The sequence below is a fragment of the Pleurodeles waltl genome, chromosome 10 (genome assembly GCF_031143425.1).
Source record: "Pleurodeles waltl isolate 20211129_DDA chromosome 10, aPleWal1.hap1.20221129, whole genome shotgun sequence".
Classification (NCBI taxonomy): Eukaryota; Metazoa; Chordata; class Amphibia; order Caudata; family Salamandridae; genus Pleurodeles; species Pleurodeles waltl.
Window position 1 is genome coordinate 80893217 of NC_090449.1, and position 21158 is coordinate 80914374.

The following is a 21158-nucleotide window of genomic DNA, read 5'->3' on the forward strand; positions in this document are numbered from 1 at the left end:
GGTTTTCAGCTTGTATGGTCTCCGTGTTTAAAATCCCTCGCAAGTTGTGCAACCTCCACAGGCTATATGGGAGGCGGCAATCGGTGGCGCTGGTGTGTTGTGGAGGAAAGGTGTGGCTGCTGAGCGGCTCAGACAAGGCTAGCAGTGTCAACCCTGCCCCACCTACAGGGCTGTGGCCCCTTCTAGATCTCCCCTGCTGGACTGCACAGTGGCTGGGCACATTCGGTGTAGTTTCCTTCGAAGAAATTATGTGAAAGCCCCCCCCCAAAAAAATATATAATTATGTCTTATTTCATGAGACCCCTGTCTGGCATTTTGCACTATGTTTGTTAGCACAAATCCATCCTCTCACCCATTTTGTACTCCATGGACACATTTGGTGATTTAAAAAAAACTCATAATCACATGTGACGCAAATGACTGTTGCTCGTGTTCTCTTCATTTGCACTGCTCATATGCCACTGCATAGAAGTCATTTAGGGGTTACCAGGGCTCGCAGCTGAGACCCCTGGCTTGTCCTTTAGGACCTCTGGCCTCAGAGATTGCAAATTCAGTGCCAGGATCACAGGAGCAGTTCGTCTTCATGGACGTCAGTTGGAGCTCCTCTCTTTGTTTTCTGTCAATTTTTTATCACATTTATCGTGAATACTATAGTATTCTCTATTAGTGTAACAATAAGCATTTGCAATGGAATGTGGCTCACGTTTGCTCGAGTTAGAGCTATTAGCGTTGTAAATTCCTAACTGGACTTTTCTTGCCACACAAGCTGAAAATAAAAAGTGAAACAGTTGACATAAGCGAGCCGATTCAAAGTGCCACGGCCACCATGAGCGTGAGCGCGAAGGAGAAACACAAAAGGAAAAAGACATTTCCTAGCAGTCAAAGTTATTGACAAAAGTGCAATTATCCATGTAATTGGGTCGGTCCCCAAGGTGGTAACAAAACTGCCAAAAGGAGGGACAAAGGTAAAGCATTTACCAATGATAACAAAGGATTTTTAAAAGGCAAGCCCATGAACCAGTGATAGTGATGGGCGTGCAGTGGGCATGGTTAAAAGCCGGAATACATACCAACACGTCAGAAAAGCAGCGCTGCTATGCGCGACCTAAAAAGGACTAATACCTGCAGTTCAAGACATTCTTATAGTGTTGGGTGTCTGAATTGTCACACTTGTAGGAGTGTGATGGCTAGTAGTTGTGCTGGTCCTGTCACTGGCAGCGCTGGCAGGGGTAAGGGGTGTTGATGCAAGCTGCAGTGGCCTTCTGACCTGCACCCTGGCACTTATGTCTTTTGCAAATTGAGCACTGATCCTAGGTATTTAGGTTTGAGCCATTAATTACCTCAGGGTTAATCTTAGTAGATTTATCTAGGGGTAATTCATTTCACTTTCTTATTTGTAATATTGATTTTACACTGGTGCGGCCCCTCTGCTATGGCAGAGGAGCGTCGCCCCACTGCTAATAAGCCAGCAGAAAAATAAAATGACGATACAGTATTATCACTTTATTTTTCTGCTGTCTGGGGTGGGGCTGGGCCAGTTCCCTCTGTGTCAGGAGGGAGGCAGAATAGTGGTGTAGTGTAAGTGTGCATGTCAGTTTGGCCAGCCGTCTGAGGCCGGCCAAACAGACATGCACACTTAGAACTCTCCACCAGGAATGTGCTGCACAGCTGGGTTGAGACTAAGTGCAGACTCCCACTCCCTCTCTGAGCTGCATTTCAGCCCGCTCAGGCCAATCCTGCTGCTTCTCTCATGCTGCTCAGCAGCATGAGAGAAGTGTCTGGATTGGGTGGGAAGGAGAGCAAAGGAAGCACAGAGGCGGGTATGGCAGAGGTGAGACTGCAAGAGCAGAAGAGGCGATGCGGCAGGTAGGTACATTTTTATTTTAATTTTTTTATTATTACCCCCCCATCCCCATGCCACACACTGCCCAGCCTGCCCTGCCTGGTAGCAGTCCCCACTGATTTTACATTGTTAACTTTGGCATGGGCAACTAAAAACATGTCCAACTATACTGAGTGGAATCTTTGCTTCTTTGAGACATGCACAAAAAAGGAAACAGCTGATGCAATTTCATGATAACACTTTGGTGCCTGGGTGCATGAGCTCACAAGGTTCCCTGCACCCTTGCTGTTTTTTATCTGAATGAAAGAATGGACGAAATTAGACTTATTATATCATGCGCACAGCTACTCGGCGTTGTCCTGGCGCAAGAGCCAAAGGTTGAAGATTAAGTAAACAACATTCAAACCTGGTTAAAAAGCCATGTTTTCAAATTTGTATTCAAAGCTGCTTGATTGGAAACAGCGCGCAATTTTAATGGGATCTTGCTCCAAGTACTGGCACCTAAAAATGGGCGACCAAACCGGGGGACCTCATCCTTTATTTTGAGTTTTTTTTTAAACAAATCACACTTTATTATGGAGTATAAATACAAGTGTAGGACACAAACAGATTGAATGGCATGTTTAGGTCCCTCATTGTTTATAAACTTGAGCAGGTCAATGTTTGCCGCTGAAACGTAGTGATTTTCAGGTCACAAGTTTGAATTGTTGCGTGGCCAACCCCCCTTTCATTTTGCTGAGGTCGGGAATTTAACTACTATTAAATAGGATCTTAGTAACTCCTTTTACTTAGTGTGCGTATAAATGGCACAATTACTGCATAAACTTCTCTATAACAACACGTGTTTGTCCTGAAACAATGCTTCTAAAGTTATTTTACGCCCTAATCACACCTTTGTTTCATTTGAGCTACTTTTAAGTGCCTCAATTACAGGTATTACGTAGTTCTAACTCAGTCTATATTACCGTTGAATTATTGGAAGGCTCTATGATGTCACTAGCTCAGATGCTTTTCAAAGCCCTATCTACCTATCTACGCTATCTATCTATCTAATTCTGAACTCTGAAGGTCCCACAGAGGACTGGAGAAACGTAATCAATAGACAGCGTAGAAAGACTCACACAGGCGGCAGCTAGCCATACAATTCCATGCCTATACATAGAGAAGAATTTTCACGTATTTGCATACAATTTGAGGATACATTACTCCCATAACAAACATAACTGAACGTAATAATCAGATGAGGTGCCAGTCATTGTTCTCTGACTTGCAAACTAGAAATAAGAAAAGTCGATGGTGCGTCTAAGCGTCCCATTGTAAGCAGAGAGAGCATGGAGGGAGAGACACTGTAAGATGTGGAATAGAATTCATTTTTAAAAACAGACGTTCTTAATTTGTGCCGGTGGTTGCAGGTGGGGGACGACAGAATTCATTTTGTGGCACTGGTACTTATTGTTCATCATAGGACTTTGTCCCAGAGCAGAAGCGAGAAAGGCTGAAGAGGTAGAGAGAAATAGAGGAAAGAAAATTAGGAAGACAGTGACTAAGGAAGAAAGCAAAACTGCAGGATTCTAGAGAGACAGGAAGTCAAGAATAGAGGAAGAAAGAGGCAAGAGGTGGATCCAAGAAAAGGCCACCCCAGCATTATGCAGTGCCATGGATGGGCTCTTAAGAAAAATGTTGGTCCCTGCACTTATTTCTTCTACAAGATGGTCAATGATGTTCCAAAGACGTTTAATTAGACTTACAGGTGTTCCTGGGAGCTGCAGTCCAGACCTGTGGGGATAGACATTATATTTTGCACTGATATACTGGAGATGATCTTTTGGAAGTGGACTGCAAACCACTCGCCGTATTCTTCTTTATTCTGGATGCCTTCTTGCATATTGTCGAAACAGACTTTAAACAGCAGGTTTTGGACGTTCTCGTTCGGCAAGACTGGCATATTTTTCTGAAAATGCAGAAAACGCAAGATGAGGCAGCCTTGTTAGAGAATACTGCAAGGTGGTTGCTACTTAGTAAAGTTTGTCTCGAGAGCCGAGCAGCTTTGCTACAAGGGTACGAAAATAGACCATCAGAGGTAGATTGTAACTTTCCAGCATGGTTTGGTAGCTGAGCTAAAGTCTTCCACACTCCACTATTAATACCTTGTACAGTGTCAAGACCGTGTGGTAGAACAAGTATAACCTACACACAGGAGACGGCAAGACACTTAGGGTCATATTTAAGAGCCCCTAGCGCGTCCTTGGACCACATTAATGTCATTGTTCTTGTTTGCGCTAATGTGGCCCAATGAGGCCAAAATTGCCGCCCCATATTTACAAAGTGGCACAATGCTTCCCTTTGTAACCCCTTGCGCCACATTATGACTGCGGCAGGCATAATGTATGCAAAGGGGCGATTCACCGTTAGGGGCGGTGAAACAATGGCGCAAAAAAAAAAAAAAAATGATTTCTTTGTGTCATTTTTTTAAGCATTTTTAATGCCTGCTCGGAGCAGGCGTTGAAAGGTGCCACACCATTGTTTTCAATGGGCCCCTATGTACTGTTCAGGGTTAGCGCAAAAACTTTGAACAGTGCATCAATAGCATCAGAAATGTTGACGCTATTGCCCCCTACCCTGCGCCATGGTGCGCCGTATTTTATATACAGCGCACACATGGTGGCGGTAGGGGGTCGCAAAGGGCCGCAAGAACAGTGACGCTATTTGTAATGTAGCGCCACTTTTCTTAAATCTGCCCCTCAGTTTAAGAACATTTACAAAGCATGTTTTTCAGGAGTGTGCATCTCTAGAAGTACACCCGCTATACATCTGCCTATATGCTTGCTCTATATGAAAACTTGCCTCCAACAGGCCACTTGACTCAGCCTAGCAATGCTCTTAAAGGTGCGCAGACCTTGCCCACCCAACTGTACCTCTTCAACCAAAGCGTTGAATTCAGTCAAAAAGACCACAGTCTCATCGTAGGTAAGGGTTTTCACGTTCACTAAAATCAGTGCTGCATTCATGTCATCCAGTAGGCCTTCCTGGACCATTTGCTCGGCCAGTTGTTCAGGGGAAAACGAGTCGAGAACATCATACTAGTTGGAGAAATAGAAAACAAGGCAATAAGTATTGGTCAGATCAAGCAACAACAATGTGGAGACACTGGTTTGCAGTGTATTACAAAGCACATATTTTGCAGTGTTCTTACTGGATGAGTTGTATCTTTCCACTGCTTACAATTAGGAAACCATTTTTCACTTTTAGGAGTCCTCTCACATTTGTGGAACTTTATTTTACGTATTTACCCACAATTCTACTGGGCCTGCTGCTCTCCCAATGTCCTCTGTGGCTGCCCCAACCCTCCCCCCTTTCAGTTGCTTTCTGTCCCTCACCAGCTCCTTCATTGCTCTGCCACTCATTCCTACTGATGTTACTTCTCCTAAATCCACCAGCTCCTCTTTAGCCCTGCCATCCCTCTTCACTTCTCTGCTTCTTTTCGCCCCTCTGCTACTCGCCATTCTTACCACTATCTTCCCTTCCACATTTTATTTACCTTCTCCAAAAGATTTTTCTCCAGGGCCAAGCAGCTGAAAACTGCTATGGGCAGTCATGCTCCTTTATTTATGTGGACCTGCTAGCAGAGCTTAATGGGTGCTCGTTTTTTCCAGTGCAGAGCACCGGCACATATTTCTGAGGGCCAGCACTTGTTTTGCTGCCTCAAGCATTTACTGCGAGCAAAAGACACACATGGGAAAGACGGAGGAGGAGAAAAACGAAACAGCATCACAATGAGAGAAAGCAGAAAGCTGCAAGAGTTCGCTGAAGGGGAAGGGAGCAGCTGTAAATGGATTAAAGAGGCCCGAGATGGCTTCAGGATTGCGCTGCCTCATTATTCCGTGTTCGCACATTTAATTGCAGCAGCCACGTGCTTAAGAAGAGGGCTTTGAGCAACGGTACAAATTAGGCACTGCCTGCTAGTAAAATAACTTAGTCTTCGAACATAGGCATTAAAATGCTACATTAAACTTGTAAAAATAAGCTGTATCGATGCGTTATGACATCACAATGCAAACACACATTTTGATGGTTATTTTGGATGTATTTTCTTTCTAAAAGCCTATGCCAAAAGGACCGCTCATGCGCATGTGTCAGGACACGACAGAAGCCACTTTGGACTATTTTTTCCTCTCACAAAGACAAACTGTTCCAAAATGAATGGTGGTGGATCCACATGCAGCTCACCACTGGCCCTGTTGAAATGTTTTAACATATATTGTAAACTTTTCTCCAGAAACAACCATCGGCCAAGCCAAGAGCTTAGTCCTGACATTTAACATTTAAAAGCGCCACCTATTTGCTTTGTCTTGGGGTTTCTCCACTTTTAATGTATATTTTGTCTTTTCTATAAGCATAACACCCTTAGCCTTTATCTGTGTTTTCCCCTTATGTTTTTCTTTTCAGTGTTCACAGACTCTCTATAGTCATTAAGATTGCTAAGTGGGCACTGAAGCTGTCTCAGACACTTGAACACTATCTCTCAAAACCAAACCTTTTTGCTACTGTACTTGGCAAGTATTCTTTTACAAAGGAAACTGAACATCACTGCAGTATATGAAATGATAATAGATGTTGTGAAAACATGAAAGGTAGCAAAGAGCTCCAACAGTTAGTAAAACATCTTGGTTGAGTTGATATATATTACAACGTTCCCCAAAGTTAACAGACATTTTAGCACTCTAGCCTACAATATATGCTTTATTTCATATTTAGAAAAAAATATCTCAGAATAGTTTTGTGAGTTTCTTTCGAGGGGTCCCCCCCTGCTCGCATTCAAAATGTTTGACTTGTCTGTGGTGCTTTTCATGGTGTAAAGTTATTATGATAAACTGAAAAACACCGAAAATACCAGTTTTTGACACTTCTTAGTGGGTATGTCATCAAATCCCACTGCAATGCCCCACTTTGCTCACAACAGACCCTAATAAATTATTTTACACAAAGGAGACTCAGCATGAAAAGGTCTGAGGGTCTTTGCTGTAGTGGGTCATGCTCTCTCTGGCTTACCGAATTAAATTCAGCGAAGTAGGTGTGGAATTCAGAGACATTGAAGTACACCCTGAATGAGTAGAAGATTTCCTCCAGGTAGCTCATGCTGATGCTGCTGCTGGTGGCGTTGTGGTAAAGCGTTGAACAGACGTTGCCTGAAAAGAAACATTGGCAGCAATTCATTAACAAGCATTGGCAATGCAACGGGTCTGCCCTTTGCTCGAGTTGGAGCTATTAGCAATGTAAATTCCTAACTGGACTTATCTTGCCACATAAATTGAAAACGAAAAGTAAAACAGTTGACAGAAGCAAGCTGATTCAAGGCGCCACCGCTGCCATGAAGGTGAGAGTTATTGGCTCCCTTTGTGAATGTCTAGAAAGGATTGCGGCTGCGATGAAAGGCAAACTGAAACTGGAGGCAGGGCCATCACACGCTGTAACAGGAGGAAGCATGATGAAGTGTGATGGCCAACAAAAATGTTCACTTAGTTAAATTGCCTGGGGAGGGTACTCAACACACAAAGGAGGGGAATTTCACAAAATGAACCAATAAAAATGAAACATTTAAGACAAGAATAACAAAGAATGAATAGCAAGAGTGGGTGTGGTTAAAGGCCCACAGAGAGATTACAACAGGCCAGAGCGCTTGTGTGCTCAGCCATAAAGACGAGCATCCAATGGTTGGTGCACAAGTACTGCATATTTCCACACAACACATCTTCGCAAGCAATGTAATATGACTATGTCCACTGTTTTCATTAACCAGTGATCCATTTCACCTGGACGCCTTGTTTATATTATATGCATTCGTTCAAGAAAGCAATGCATACTGGGGTTACTGGTCGTAGACACACATATCCCGACACAATGATTTGTACAAGGAAGGTCAGACTGGATACCTTGTGTGGCAGTGGTATTTAGGCAAGGCCAGCTTATCCATTAATGGAATATTGTATGTTTTTCTTTTTTTTCATGGTCCCTCTGAACTTCTTTACCTCCCCTTCCCCTTTACATTCCCCTTTGTCCTCTATTAATTACGCATCAAAATGGACACTAATATTCAGATTTTCCTGGTCTTATTACTGCACTGTTCTGTCTGTTGTATCACAGATTTTAGTTTCCTGATTTTGGTAACTGTAAAGTGCACTCAGACCAACTGGGGTAGGAGCCACACTGTATGTAATTTATAAATAAAGTTAAAGTTAGACTTTTGGTCTAAGTTTAGACTTTTCGTCTAAAGTTAGACCAAAAGTTTAACTATTCTATGAGTAAAGTTAGACTTTAAGTCTAAACTTGGACTTTTGGTGTAAACGTAGACTTTTGGTCTAAGCTTACCTTTGTGAATCGGGCCATAGTTGTTTAGTGCCCTCTGGATTTTTGTCCATGTGTCGTCTATGGCATCATTCTCTCTCCCTGCAAAGAACCTTGTATCCGTAAAAAGGGTTCCCTCCCTTTGAACATCTCAAATCTCTCGTTGTAAGCGGGTTACTGGCGGGGCTGACTGTACTTATTACATCTTGGAATTATATACCTATACTCGAGCGCAGGTGTCACTTTCCATACTACCACAAATGAGGGGCTAGATAGGTGCAGGATACCGGCATTGGCATCCGAGAACTTCCGATTGCCCCTTGCTGCCTATTTCTTCACCACTTGCACTCATGGAGGAAAATAAGGGAGATGACTCTAATGAACGGTAGCAGTGACAATTGCCAATGAGTCTGGTTAGTGTGCTAAAAATGCATAAAATGCTGTTTGCAATTTTCACACACAAGTCAGACCTAGTACCTTAGCCAACACTTGCTTTGTTAATGCAGAGGGATTCCTTTGCAGACAAATTGCTATTTTCACCTAGAGTGCTAAACGTCCTTGCACCCTCCCTGAATTCAGTCATCTGGCAACCACATGTGTGTGATTAGTTATAAGTGTGAAGCACCCACTTTTATGCAGGAGCATGAGTTCAAAAATCCGTTTGCTGGTACCTGTGTGATGGGGACCATAGATGCACAGTAGCTTTTAAAACAAGTGGGGGTTTAGTAGATCACAAATGCTGTATCAGTGACCTGCCCCACCCAACAACCCAATGGTTGCACCGTAATTACAATGCAGTGCACCTTGGCAGTCATTAGTACAATAGTGCCAAAAATGTTGACGCTATTGTGGCGCTTTGCTGCACAAACGTGAAAAATGTTGATGCTAGTGGAGGAAAGCGCAGGGAGGCCCATTGATTATAATGGGTGCGTCATTTTAATGCCTGCTCAGAGCAGGCGTTAAAAATGATGGAAGAATGGAGCGGTGAAATGTTGTAAATTTCACTGCACCATTTTTTTTAGGCGCCTCTGCATCGGAACACCCTACTTGTTTACATTATGCCTGGCACGGGCATAATGAGGCACAAGGATTTACATAGTGGTGCAATGCGCTGTAAATAAGGCGCAGAGAGAGGCCTCCTTAGCAAAAACAATTATGGTAGGGTGGCGCTAGGGGCTTGTAAGTATGCTCCTCATTGTCTAATGCTATTGATTTGAATTGATTTCAATATCCACACAACACATTTTAAGCAGTGATGTGCCAACAATACAAAACCCTAGAATATTGCATTTAATTTTTTTCTACTTTATCTGCAGTCAGTTTTTCACGAACCTTAACTCTTCAAATGAACACTCATCAACCACCATCTTTCTCCCGCTTTGAGTCATTTCATCTGGAAGAGTGGCACATGTCACTTTGTAACTTTATTTGAAGAACTCATACCAATGCTTCCTCATGAAGTAACAAAGTGACGTGCATCTCTTCCTTCTGAAATCAAAGAGTCAGAAAGATTCAAGGAGACAGAAAGATGGCGCTGTCAAGTGTTGACTTTTTTGAAAGCTCAAAAAGACTGACAATCATCTAGGGCACAGAAATAAAAAGGATGGATTACTCTGGCATTTGTATCCTGGGCCATTCAGTGCTGAGAAGAATGTGTTGGTTGGAACATTAAGTGCTACAATAATCCAGAAGCAGGCATATAAATAACTCAAAGTCTCCTCGACAAAAACAGATGCAACATTGAAAACCTCTCACATCATATCCACGTACAGAATCTAAAACAAGTAGGTCTCAGACCTAGGTTTCTTTCACAAGCCGCTAATGGAGGCCATCCAAGGTGAAAAAGATGTTCAACTCGGATTCACAAAAGCTTGTCTAGTCTGAGGAATGGGGTGTCACTCTGGCTCTGAATCAGGGAAATTGCAGTTTCTGTGTAGACCAATACCATTTTTACAGCAGGGAGAAAATGAGGTAACATTTTCCGGAGAGTGATCATAACAAATGAGCATCAGTGAAGGTTGCATGGGGGACTCTTTTACCCCTTTTGACTTTATGTACCGGTTGCTAGGCCTGCCGGGAGCTGTTTTGAGGGGCCTTGGTCACTAACATCATATGGGGCACAATTAGCCCGTTGGATTGTGGTCAGCTGAAACTTGGTGCTCATAAGTGACTGTGGGTGTAAATCCATTTTAAGCACTCAGTCCTGCTGACTTCACAGAAACCACTTGACCCATTATCTGCTTGCCCTCTTTCGCCATTTCCTGCAATGATACTAACTACCAATCCCCAAGTAACCCAGTTAATTGGATACTAAGCCTTCCAGTGAACTGACCCCATGCATTCGAACTAAACCTGGGCTTCTGTGGGAGTCACGTTATATCCTGAGAGAAGGGCTCTTGGGAGTATTGGTTTTTAAGATGTTATGCTTGGGAACCAGGAACACGGGTTAGAAGTACTCTATAACCTTTTTCCACTAGTTAATGTTAGCTTTAAGTCCTCATGTCTTGAGAGTGAAGTGCTGAGAATATAACCACGGTTATATACTGCCCCAGGTGTGGTATGACCTTTTAATCTGTTGTGTTAATCCCAATTTTGATGTCACTAACCACTTACCTGCATGTAAATATATGACCTAGACTTCTTCAAAAACTGATCATCTTGATGGACACTGAGTTTATTCAGTGTGAGTACTAGTGCGACAAAGCCCCTACTGTCCCCTAGAGTAAACACTGATTGCTCAATTAGCTATCCTTGGAAAGTCAAGTGTCTAAAGGGAGTGACTTGGTATCTACTAGGCATACAACATAACTTGAGGCCTTTGGGCACCAGTGGTTAACAACAGTACTCTCCATGGACACTTGTCTGTAACCACTCACCGTTACTAAATAACAAACAATATCATAGCAAATGCAATCCAACAATTACCCAACTTTAGTCTTCTGTTAAGTCTGATTAGTCTTCAATGATGGGGCCAATAATCTCTGTGGAGAGTTATAAGAAATTTTGCTATATTTACCAAAGGACAGAATTCAGTCCTCAGCCGAGCAAGTTTTGTAAAATCTTTGTTCAGGACAATTGGTTGCCTCAGATCAACTGACTGTAGACTGGCCCAGGTTGTCACATATTATGTTAATATAAGGGATTTGGAGCTAATATTGATTGCAACAAAGATGCGTTAGTGGGAAGACTGTTGGATAAGTCACATTTTTATCTATTGCTACTCAGTATATTGGTATCTTGGACACCCTCAAGCCTCCCCTGTAGTTTCCTTCAACAAGTTAATTGGGATTTCAGGAAAATTTAGGAGCAGATAATTTTACTGGTTGAATTTTAAAAGTTGATCTTTCTGAAATATGGGTAGTACCTTCTAATCACAGCCAACCAGTATTGATTTACTTTGACCCAGGGCGAGAAAGAGAAAAGAGTCAAAGGAGGAGAACTAGAAAGGTGGGAAAACAGTGACAAAGGGAGACAGCCATGGACGTCAGTTAGGGGCCCCCAGAAGGCGAAGCTGCAACCCATGGCCTGTCCTTTGTTATCCCCGGCCCTGCCTTTGTTATCCCTGGCCTCAGAGGTGGCAAAATCAGTGCCAGAAACACAAGGGCAGCTCAAATTATGGACATTGTTTGGGGTGCCTCTTTCTTTGTCTTTCTTCAATGTTTTATTACATTAATAGTGAATTATATTTTATTAATCACTCTTAGTGTCATAAAGACTTAATTACATTTATCTGGAATATGATCCTAACTGACAAATGAGGTAAGTAAAAATGCTTTTAAATGTATATTGAGTGAATGCTTGCAGGTGTGTGTTTCAGTGGCGTAAAGTAACTGGAGGTTTCCCCCCCCCTGCAAATAACATGGAGCAGGCCCCGCTCCGAGCTCACTCAGGCCAGGTGCTGTACTAAGGGGGCCTGCTGGAGCTCGACCGCCCATGCATCACGGGGGCTGAAGAGGCCTGTGTTACGTCACTGGTGTGTTTATGTGAGAGCGATTGAGCGTATGTCTGAATGTGAGTTTCTGTGTAGGCATGCATGTGTGAGCGGGCGTGAAGGTTATATGGCATGTGAGGTCACTTTTGCTATCCCTGGTATTTTATTGAATTGACATTCATGGAGAAAGCAGGGATAAAAATGCCCCAAAGGAGTGAACCAAAAGGACAGGGAGTATGTGGTGTAAAGAAAGAGGCAAACCTTGGCATTCGGCAAACCGAACAGATACAATGGCCAATATGGTCCAACTTTCAGATGTTAATTATAACACTGCACCGTCGACCCTTCTGCCGCAGTACCATAGCTGATACTTGCACAGACAAACACTTGAAATGAATTAGATATGTTCCTTTACCTGCAGCATTCAGCTGTGCATTATGATATTCCAGGAACCTTCTGATAAAGTCGGAGATGGCAATTTTGACATCTTCAGGTAAATCTCCGAATACACTGTCAAAAGCTTGAATGCTGTCAAGGAAAACGAGATATAAATGGGTCAACAAAGCGAAGTCAATGCCCTTTGAGCCACAAAACAAACATGGAGATGCTTTTGGCTATATTTAGTAAAAGTTACACAAACCCACACATGTGTGTGTTTGTGTGTGTGGGTGTTACCCTTACTATATATCTATATATATATATATATATATATATATAGTCACTTAAAAAATGAAAGGTTCCAGGGACGTTATAGTTAGGCTCACATTTCAAACATACAAAACCGTAGAAATTCACGTTATCGTTAGAGTTATTTCTAGTAACTATAACTTGTTCCCTAAAGTAACTATGACTCGCCTCCTCACCATGCATTGTTTTATCATCAGTAATGTCAAAAGTGTTGTAATATCCGGGCTAATTAGCAGTGCATGGTGAGGGTACAAGTCACAAAATGTCTGGCAACACTTCCTGGTTGAAGTGTTGGCAGCCAATCAGATCTCTGCATGAGATCAGGAGGATTTGCAAATTGTTGGTGCCTCTAGATAATCAAATTTGGTTTTCTTTCAATATCTCAAAAACTGCTGAATGGATTTACACCAAATAAAAAAGGGGCACTATCCGGACCAAGAGCTACTTTTCTTCCAAATTTGGTGTAATCCCGTGTCCAAAATCCAAATGGAGATTCACATGGAAAACACACTTTTTTTTAAAAAAAACCTTTATCATGGCCCTCAATTGAAGAATTACCCCAAAGCTTTCCATGCACAACAAGACCTAACTTGCCACATTGTTTGGAAACTTCCATGATGATTTGTCAAACAGCGACAAAGATATAGCAAAGTCAAAAAAGGCTTTTTCTATAGAAACTAGGTCCTCACTATAACTATCTATTGATGACCACCAATTAGGAATATTTATAAAATTTGGAAGCCAAAGTGTTTTTCTGTTGCAAATTTTCAGTAATTTACAAAATTGACTGTTATAGCAATTATGTTTTTTGTAGATATTGAACTGTGAAGCATAGTTTCCCTGTTTTATAAGTCTGGCGGCGTAGAATTGCTATATGGCATTCTGCCCTGCCTGATCATGAGTGAGTGGTGTTCATAGTTTTCGGAAGTTTTGAACAACATGCAAAAATTCTGTGTGGTGAAATCACATGAGACTTTGTCTCCAGCTACAGCCGAGCTTTTCCCCTTGATTTTATTCTGCTTGATCTATCTCTTCCCACTGCTACTACACACTGACACCCCTAAACGCCAAACTGCTTCCACATAGCTTGTCCCTATTCAATGGGGTTCAACTTGTAATTGCATGGTGCTGGTACAATGTCACCACACTGCAACAAAAATTAGGTAAGCCGAGTCACCTACCCAACAGCCCCGTCTGCCCATAATCAGGGCATTTAGTTTTCAAAATGCATTTCAAGGAAGAAAAGTTCAGAGTCAAGTCTGTCAGCTGCACTTACATGACAGAGAAAGCGTCGCAGCTACATTCTATCTGCAGATGTATGATCAGCTCGACCTTAATGTAGATGAGGAAATGCTTGAACTGAACCTCAAAGTAATGCTTGTAATCCTCCACTGTAAAACTTTGGAACTGTTCTGAAACAGCAGTGAAACACATTTCTGTAATCAACTCATTCACTTCACGGCTGATGAGGAGCTCACCGGGTGCCTGTATAAGGAAAAGAAAGCAGATTGGATACCACGTATTTGTCGCAAAACATTAAATTGTTTTTTTTTACTGTGTTTTTATTAGTGATCCTTTCTCACATTATTACTCCCTTAGATGTACTATGGAATACACTTAAGTCTGCTCCCTAGCCTACAGAATGACACTTAGATCACCTCGATGACCATTCCCCTGGTAAACTTATCATCCCTGGAAAAGCACTGGTTATACATTTCCCTCTATAAATGCAATTCATCCAGCGGGTGAATTAGCCAAGGAATTAACTCTGCCGAGCTGTAGCTGAGCTTTACAAAACGCTCCAAACCCTTCAAAATTGTTGGTTCTAAATTTCTTAATACACATCTTCCTCTTTACCTTTTCTCTTCTTTTTTACAAGAGGAATATATTTTTCCATTTGGTTAAATGCCTCGCCTACACTCCCTAAAAATATTGGATGTTTGGGACCCCACTTGCACACTCATACCAACTTTTTTTAGGACTGGTGTTTTTGTACAACTAGTCTTGCAAGGACACTGAGGAAAAGTTGTGGTCAATATTGAAACGTTTCCAGTTACCCAAGAATACATCCACACTTTTTTCCTAAACTGTGGGAAATTTGCTGCACACTTGTGGATTTTGTTTGCAGCAGTGAGTAGAATTTGTGGTCCCAAAATTCAGCGTATCCTGTCTGAATCGAATATGGGGATTGCGAATGTGAACTCCATTTTGGAAGCACAAACACTGAAAACATATGTATATAAAGAAAAATAAAGATGTACAATACTTAACTCCACATTTAGAATATATGTCTTCAAGATATGGAGTCAAGAATAGTGGATTTATACTTATCTATATTCATTTACCTTCTCAATGTTTTTGTTATATGTACTGTGATGTTGTAGTAGTACGATAAGTAAAATGTGATATTCTAACCTAAAAAAGTGCAATAAAGATCTGTTTTGTGAAGACATCATATCAACATATAACCTGTTTTATTTTTATACAGTGTTCACATCACTTTGGCTCTGTTTCATCTGAAAGATCAGAAATTATTTGTTTCTGTTTTCTACTTATTTCTAAACCTTTTAAAGCCCCTCTGGTATTAAGCATTCAGAATATGCAAGGCTAGAAGACCTGAGGACCACTCACCACCATATAGGGCTTGCACACTTACATCTGTGCAAAATTGACTGTAGAGTCCAACAACTGCCTTTAGGTTTCAGTACTGCGGATGTAGATGTTGTTTAAAGGAAATACTGCTATCTTTGTCAACTGAAGACCTGGATTGTAAGCATGATTGTGGGACTAGGGGTAAAACACTTTATAATCTAACTGTACATTTGAGAAATCTATCGCACTTGTAAATATGTGAGATGCAGTTCGATTGTGCCAATCCCTGCAAGGTGTACTCAATCTTTTATTGAATTTCACCATCCACATGACTGAAAAAAGTCTATTCCTCCCTACAAGGTTTAAATACCCATACATATAAAAAGGTGATGTAGCTGAAAAATAAGGCATGTGCATGAAAGTGTTAGTGGCTTTCCCGCCAATAAGTTGGCACAAATTACTGATGAATGTACAGACAGCTAAGATACACACAGCGAAAATATAATACCTCAATTGCCACATTGATGGCTGTCAGAAACTCATCGGCAGTTTGGATGGACAATCCTGCTTCTCCTTCGCTCATGCTGTCAAGCACAATATTCATTAACGTTGTGTTGGTCAGTGCATGTGAGTTTACGATGAACTCAATCTTCTGACTTGTGTCCAAGATTGGCAGCGCGCTGATCTGGAAGGCAAAAAAAGGAAAGCCTCTCACCTTTCTGTGGATACTTCATTTGCTTATGGAAAACTTCAACCTCATTCCTCATAAATTTACAAATGTATCCTTTCATAGGAACATTCAATAGAGAAGCCAACCTTCCATGGCTTTAGGAACATCTATGTCAAGAGAATCGCCAACACTCACTCAAACCCTCCCTTCCCACCATAGGTGCTCTTTTTACGTTCCTACTGAATTTGAGACATCAAGGGATCAGACCTTTATGGATGTGAAGGATTTGACAACACTTACAAAAAATCAGACTCGCAGAGGGGAAAGAAGGCATTCCTCAAGTCACACAGTCATGAAATCCAAAGCCATACCTCACTGCTCAAGTGTCTTCACAGTCCTATATGGATCATTATGTACAGTTATTTGGAAGATGTTAAGCAACTGTCAGGTCTGACTTGATGTCACCCTCCCATTGTGCGCTGGGTTGCAGATGAAGGAGCTTGTTTCAGAGCAGGATGGATCGTCAAGAACCAGGTATGCCTCCACAGGTCCATTCTAGTCTTAGCCTTCTGCAGTGGGGCACCAGTTTAAACAGTTTTGCCTGAGCTGATTTTGTCTTGCAGTCCGGCCCTGTCTACTACTGAAAACTGCATCAGAGGTGGTAGTGTGGAAATAAAGACCGTTTATGGTACTCCACTAAGACAATGTTGAGAGCAGCGGTGATTGCCTCAGCACTTCAATCATCTGCAGGTGCTTTAATCTGATTATATTCTTGGTTACGGGGATGGGACGCTGAGTTAGATCGAACTCACTAAGGTGGCTGCTATCCAGGGCCCCAATGCCCCTTGAGGAAGGATGTGAGATCCAACTTGTGAGAAGTAGGAGGTGGAATTAGTGGTAAGAGGGCTATAGGCAGTGTTAGCCCTACACTGGTACCACAACAGTGAGACTTTACATGTTGGAGCAACCCGCCCACTGTTATCAGGCCTCTCTCTGTTTTGGTGGCCTGATATTTACTGTAATGTGTCCCATATCTCTAATTGTTCTTTCTTCTTCACAGGCTTAACTACATGCACACGACTAGCAGGAGACATAACCACTCCTGACACGCGCCCACACATGCTTGCATCAAGGAGTGGTGAGGGTCCAGTGGAACTAGATGACATGCTCAAGCATGAAGTAGAAGCACTCCTGAGCCTCAGCACAGAGACGGTCTGCACACAGCCTGGCCACAAAGACTGGGGGATTCATCTGAGGAGTGCACTCAATCAAGTGGTAGGATCCATCCAGACCAGGTGCTCAGTTAGAAGGTAAGATCCATCTAGTGCACACACTCAATCAGATGGCCGGGGCAATCCAATGCATGCACTCAACCGTAAAGCAGAAAAACTATTGAGCCCCAGTGCAGAGAGACAATATGCACACAGCCTGGCCAGAAAGACAAGTAGGATTATCCGATACAAGCACTCATTCAGGTGGTGGGATCTATCCAGTGCACATACTATTTCAGGTGGTAGGATCTATCCAGTGCACATACTCATTCAGGTGGTAGGATCTATCCAGTGCACATACTCATTCAAGTTGTAGGATCCATCTGAAGCATGTGCTAATTTTAGTGGTAGGATCCATCCGATGCACACACTCATTCAGGAAGTGGAATCACACTGGTGGCGTAACAATAGTGAGCGTGTGGCAGGGTCGACTTCAGGGTGGTGGCACCAGTGCACTGGCTTTGGTGTGGGCGCTGAGTTTAAAAATAACATATGGGTTTAGAAGCACTGTACCTGCTTGTGCATCCAGGAATTTTCAGGGAACAATACAAATGTTAAGATAACTCTAGTGATTAATGTGAGAGATCCCTCTTTTGTCTAGTGGCTGATTTTACTCATCATAAGGTAGCGCCGAGGGATAATGTGGCTGCTGCAAAGAGCGCTCCCCTTGCGATCATAAAACTGTGAATGAACTATGAGTAGCGCTATAAATAAAAAAAAAAAAGGGAAATGCATGTAAGAGAGGGGCTACGGAGAGGTGGGGGCAACCTTGGAGGATGGTAGTGAGGGAAGTCGTGGAGATGGAGGTCATGGGGGGTGGCATCATTAAAGACTATCGCACCAGGCGCTACCAGTGCTACCCCCCAGCGCAGACAGACAACGTGTACATTCAGACTGGAGACAAAGCCTGGCTTGGTCTAGATTCTAGAAGAAACGGGTGGGCGAGACCAGTTCCCTGGCGGAGTTAAGAGTACGTAAACCGGCGATGGCGCACATGGATTGCTCCCCCTGAAAGTGGTAGGGAGACGTGTCCAGGCGCCTGGAATTAGAGCACAAATACTGGGCTCATGCTTCATAGCCACATACCAACGCTGAACTTACCATGTCGAATCCAGCATATGTAGTTTCAATTTCAGACAGGTTGGCCACAAACAGAAAATTATTCCAGACCGTAAGCATCCATTCGGACTGGGTGTAATTATTTTGACAATCTAGGAGGGAGAAAAAACACAGCGTTCAGCTTCACGAGACCAGGGTGCGCCTGTCCTCCTTTTGCCAGTTCCATCAACACGTTGTACACCGTGTCCCCCATAGCAGCAAAAAGTGCATGAATTAATGTAAGTACCCGAATAAGACGTAATACTCAAATAAAGTGACGTCAGCGTATTGAAAAATAAACTGCATCCATCATTACCGCTTATTAAAGCGTCCGTCAAAGACACCAACAAAAGATTTCATTTAACCTATATAGATATTTGCATTTGGAAAGGCCAACTGCTCTTGAATTTTCTAACTCCATGCGTGAGCAGGACGTCCAGTCCGGGCTTTTTATATTTCATTCTGGTACTCGCAGTCCTATACATCCCATTTTAGACGCAGAACCACAAATACCTGTATGTAAAGAAATAGTCAGGAAGGGACGAGATACTCAAGTTTGGATCCGAGAAACCTTAGAGCGTAGAAGGCCTCAATTTAATCCCAGAGTTTGGACCTTACATATTTCTTTTAACGTGTATCCTACTTTTTTGAAAATAAAACTGTAGGGGCCAGATGTAGCAAAGGTTTTTACCCATCTGTGTCAATGGGAAACAGTGTTCGTACATATGGCCCTAGGTTCTTTCATACCGAAGGCCCTGTTACCACCTCTTTTGCCCAGAGGTGGCAAACACTTGCATTTGTTTTGGCAGAATTTTGGAGCGAGAAAGCTTGTAATTTAAATAAAATACAACGTAGGTAAATGGAAACAATTAATGCCCCAAACCTAATGACTGATGTGGAGCATTTCATTGAAATCCATTACATACATATGATGTGATCATACAAAAGCAGATAAGTCAGAGGAAAAGTCGTACTATGTTATGGCTTAAACAGGCCCTGTATTATGTGACACAGACCAGTTCTGTGCTACAATCCTCTAAGCATGCCCTAGTATTTAGCAGGAGTTTTATTTCAATTCCATTTTTATTCGCACAAGACTCGCTGCCCCGGTTTTACAGCATTGGCACCAGTGCGTGTAATTATTACCCACGTCAATGGTCCAGAAGTATGAAAAGCCGAGTCAGCCCTGCGAAGATTCGAACCCGAGACCTTACGGTTAGAAACACAATGAACTAAAAAAACACTGGCACAGGCAATAGGGCCGGCTTTAATGTTTATTTTTGCAGTTCTACTGGTCTAGAGGCCAATTAGAGCACTTTATAGCAGAAACAGTTTGTTACACATTCCTTTACGTGCAGGAAGAGCGATTCAGTCCTGGAACTCCCTGTACCAAGGTAGGCAGCACTTGCTATTAGGACACATTTCCTCCAGCTAACACATGTATTGTGGCAACACGTGGAAACATAAGGATTCCCAAATGCTGTTTACATGTATTGCATGCACACATGTGTATCACATCAAAGCCTATGATTTCGCCAAAGTTGGGAAAAGGTAGGAAAAATAATAGCCTTCTGTATTGAGTATGTAGAGGAAATGAAGCGTGACAAATCGTGAAAAATAGTGCCTCATGCATTCCACTGGAATCACTTCCGGTGACAGTAATATTCCTCTAGTCAAGCTAAAGCCCACTCTATCTGTACTTCAAATAATTGGTTACTGTACACTTAGCAGACAACTGCACTGACAACCCAAGCCTCAAATAAACCACTAATCCATTGACTGATTAAACAAACACCGAGGATACATTCTGTGTACTTCATGGCATATGAAATGAGCTATTAAGAACTTAGAAAGCAGGCACAAACAGTATCAGAGTTTATTGCTAATTGGGACTGCTGTGCCTATGGGATAAGTTCAATTTTGCCTCTACATGTTTTATTTACTGGGTCTTATTTTTCCCTGCCTAAATATGTCCTGCCTGTTTCAGCTCATCTGCCTGTTGTGTCAACACCAGTTCCTTCGAAAGGCTTGCATTCACTGCCCTTCTCATGGTGAAAGCCTCTTTAAAGATCTTGTCTAGCAGGTAACGCGCAGAGATACATCTAAAACGACTCTCATGTTTTGGCATAAGGCAGTTCTTGTTTTATGGCAGATTGAAAGGGAAAATATGGGCAACTGTGTGAATTAAACTTACCTTTTGGGAATGGAGAGATTCCGCCATGTGCGAAAATATTTACAAACCAGCTTACAACTGCCTTGCGATTTTTGTCTGCCATCTTGGAAAACGCTGTATTCAGTTGATTCATTCTGTCATGAAAGAAAAGCCGAAAGCATTATTTCACAAAAGTTGCATTAAGGAGTAAGTCATAGCTTATCACTATAGTGCTAGTACCCGCCATCCACTCTCGAGTGGGTGAGGAGGTTGGTGGGGAATCTGATCAAAGACTTTGGGCCTGATTACGACCTTGGTGGATGGGCTACTCCACCACGAAAGTGACGGATATCCCGTCCGCCATTTTACAAGTTCCATTTTATCCTATGCTGGAGTAGCCGATCCGCCAAGGTCATAATAAGGTCCTTCATTGCTAAGCTCAATCTTCAGAAGTAACATGTAGAGGAGGACCTACCAATGGAAGCTCAACATTTCTCAAGAAACCTTTTAATTTCAATTTAGGTAACATATTTGTTGGTTAAAGCTTAAAGGCAAATCTTTGAGGCAAAGAG

General features: G+C 42.4%; 1 protein-coding gene across 2 annotated transcripts in view; it reads right to left on the bottom strand.

Moving 5' to 3' along the window:
* The window catches only part of LOC138261133 (uncharacterized), a 170668-nt gene that overhangs the window by 70828 nt on the left and 78682 nt on the right, over positions 1–21158 (bottom strand). For both annotated transcript variants that reach the window (XM_069209809.1, XM_069209808.1), the window contains 8 exons: positions 20629–20741; positions 18438–18547; positions 15904–16080; positions 14080–14288; positions 12532–12644; positions 6893–7029; positions 4759–4923; positions 3592–3794 (listed from right to left, as the gene is read on the bottom strand). In XM_069209809.1, coding sequence (XP_069065910.1) covers positions 3592–3794; positions 4759–4923; positions 6893–7029; positions 12532–12644; positions 14080–14288; positions 15904–16080; positions 18438–18547; positions 20629–20741 — 1227 coding nt within the window. The remainder of the gene's footprint in view (positions 1–3591; positions 3795–4758; positions 4924–6892; positions 7030–12531; positions 12645–14079; positions 14289–15903; positions 16081–18437; positions 18548–20628; positions 20742–21158) is intronic.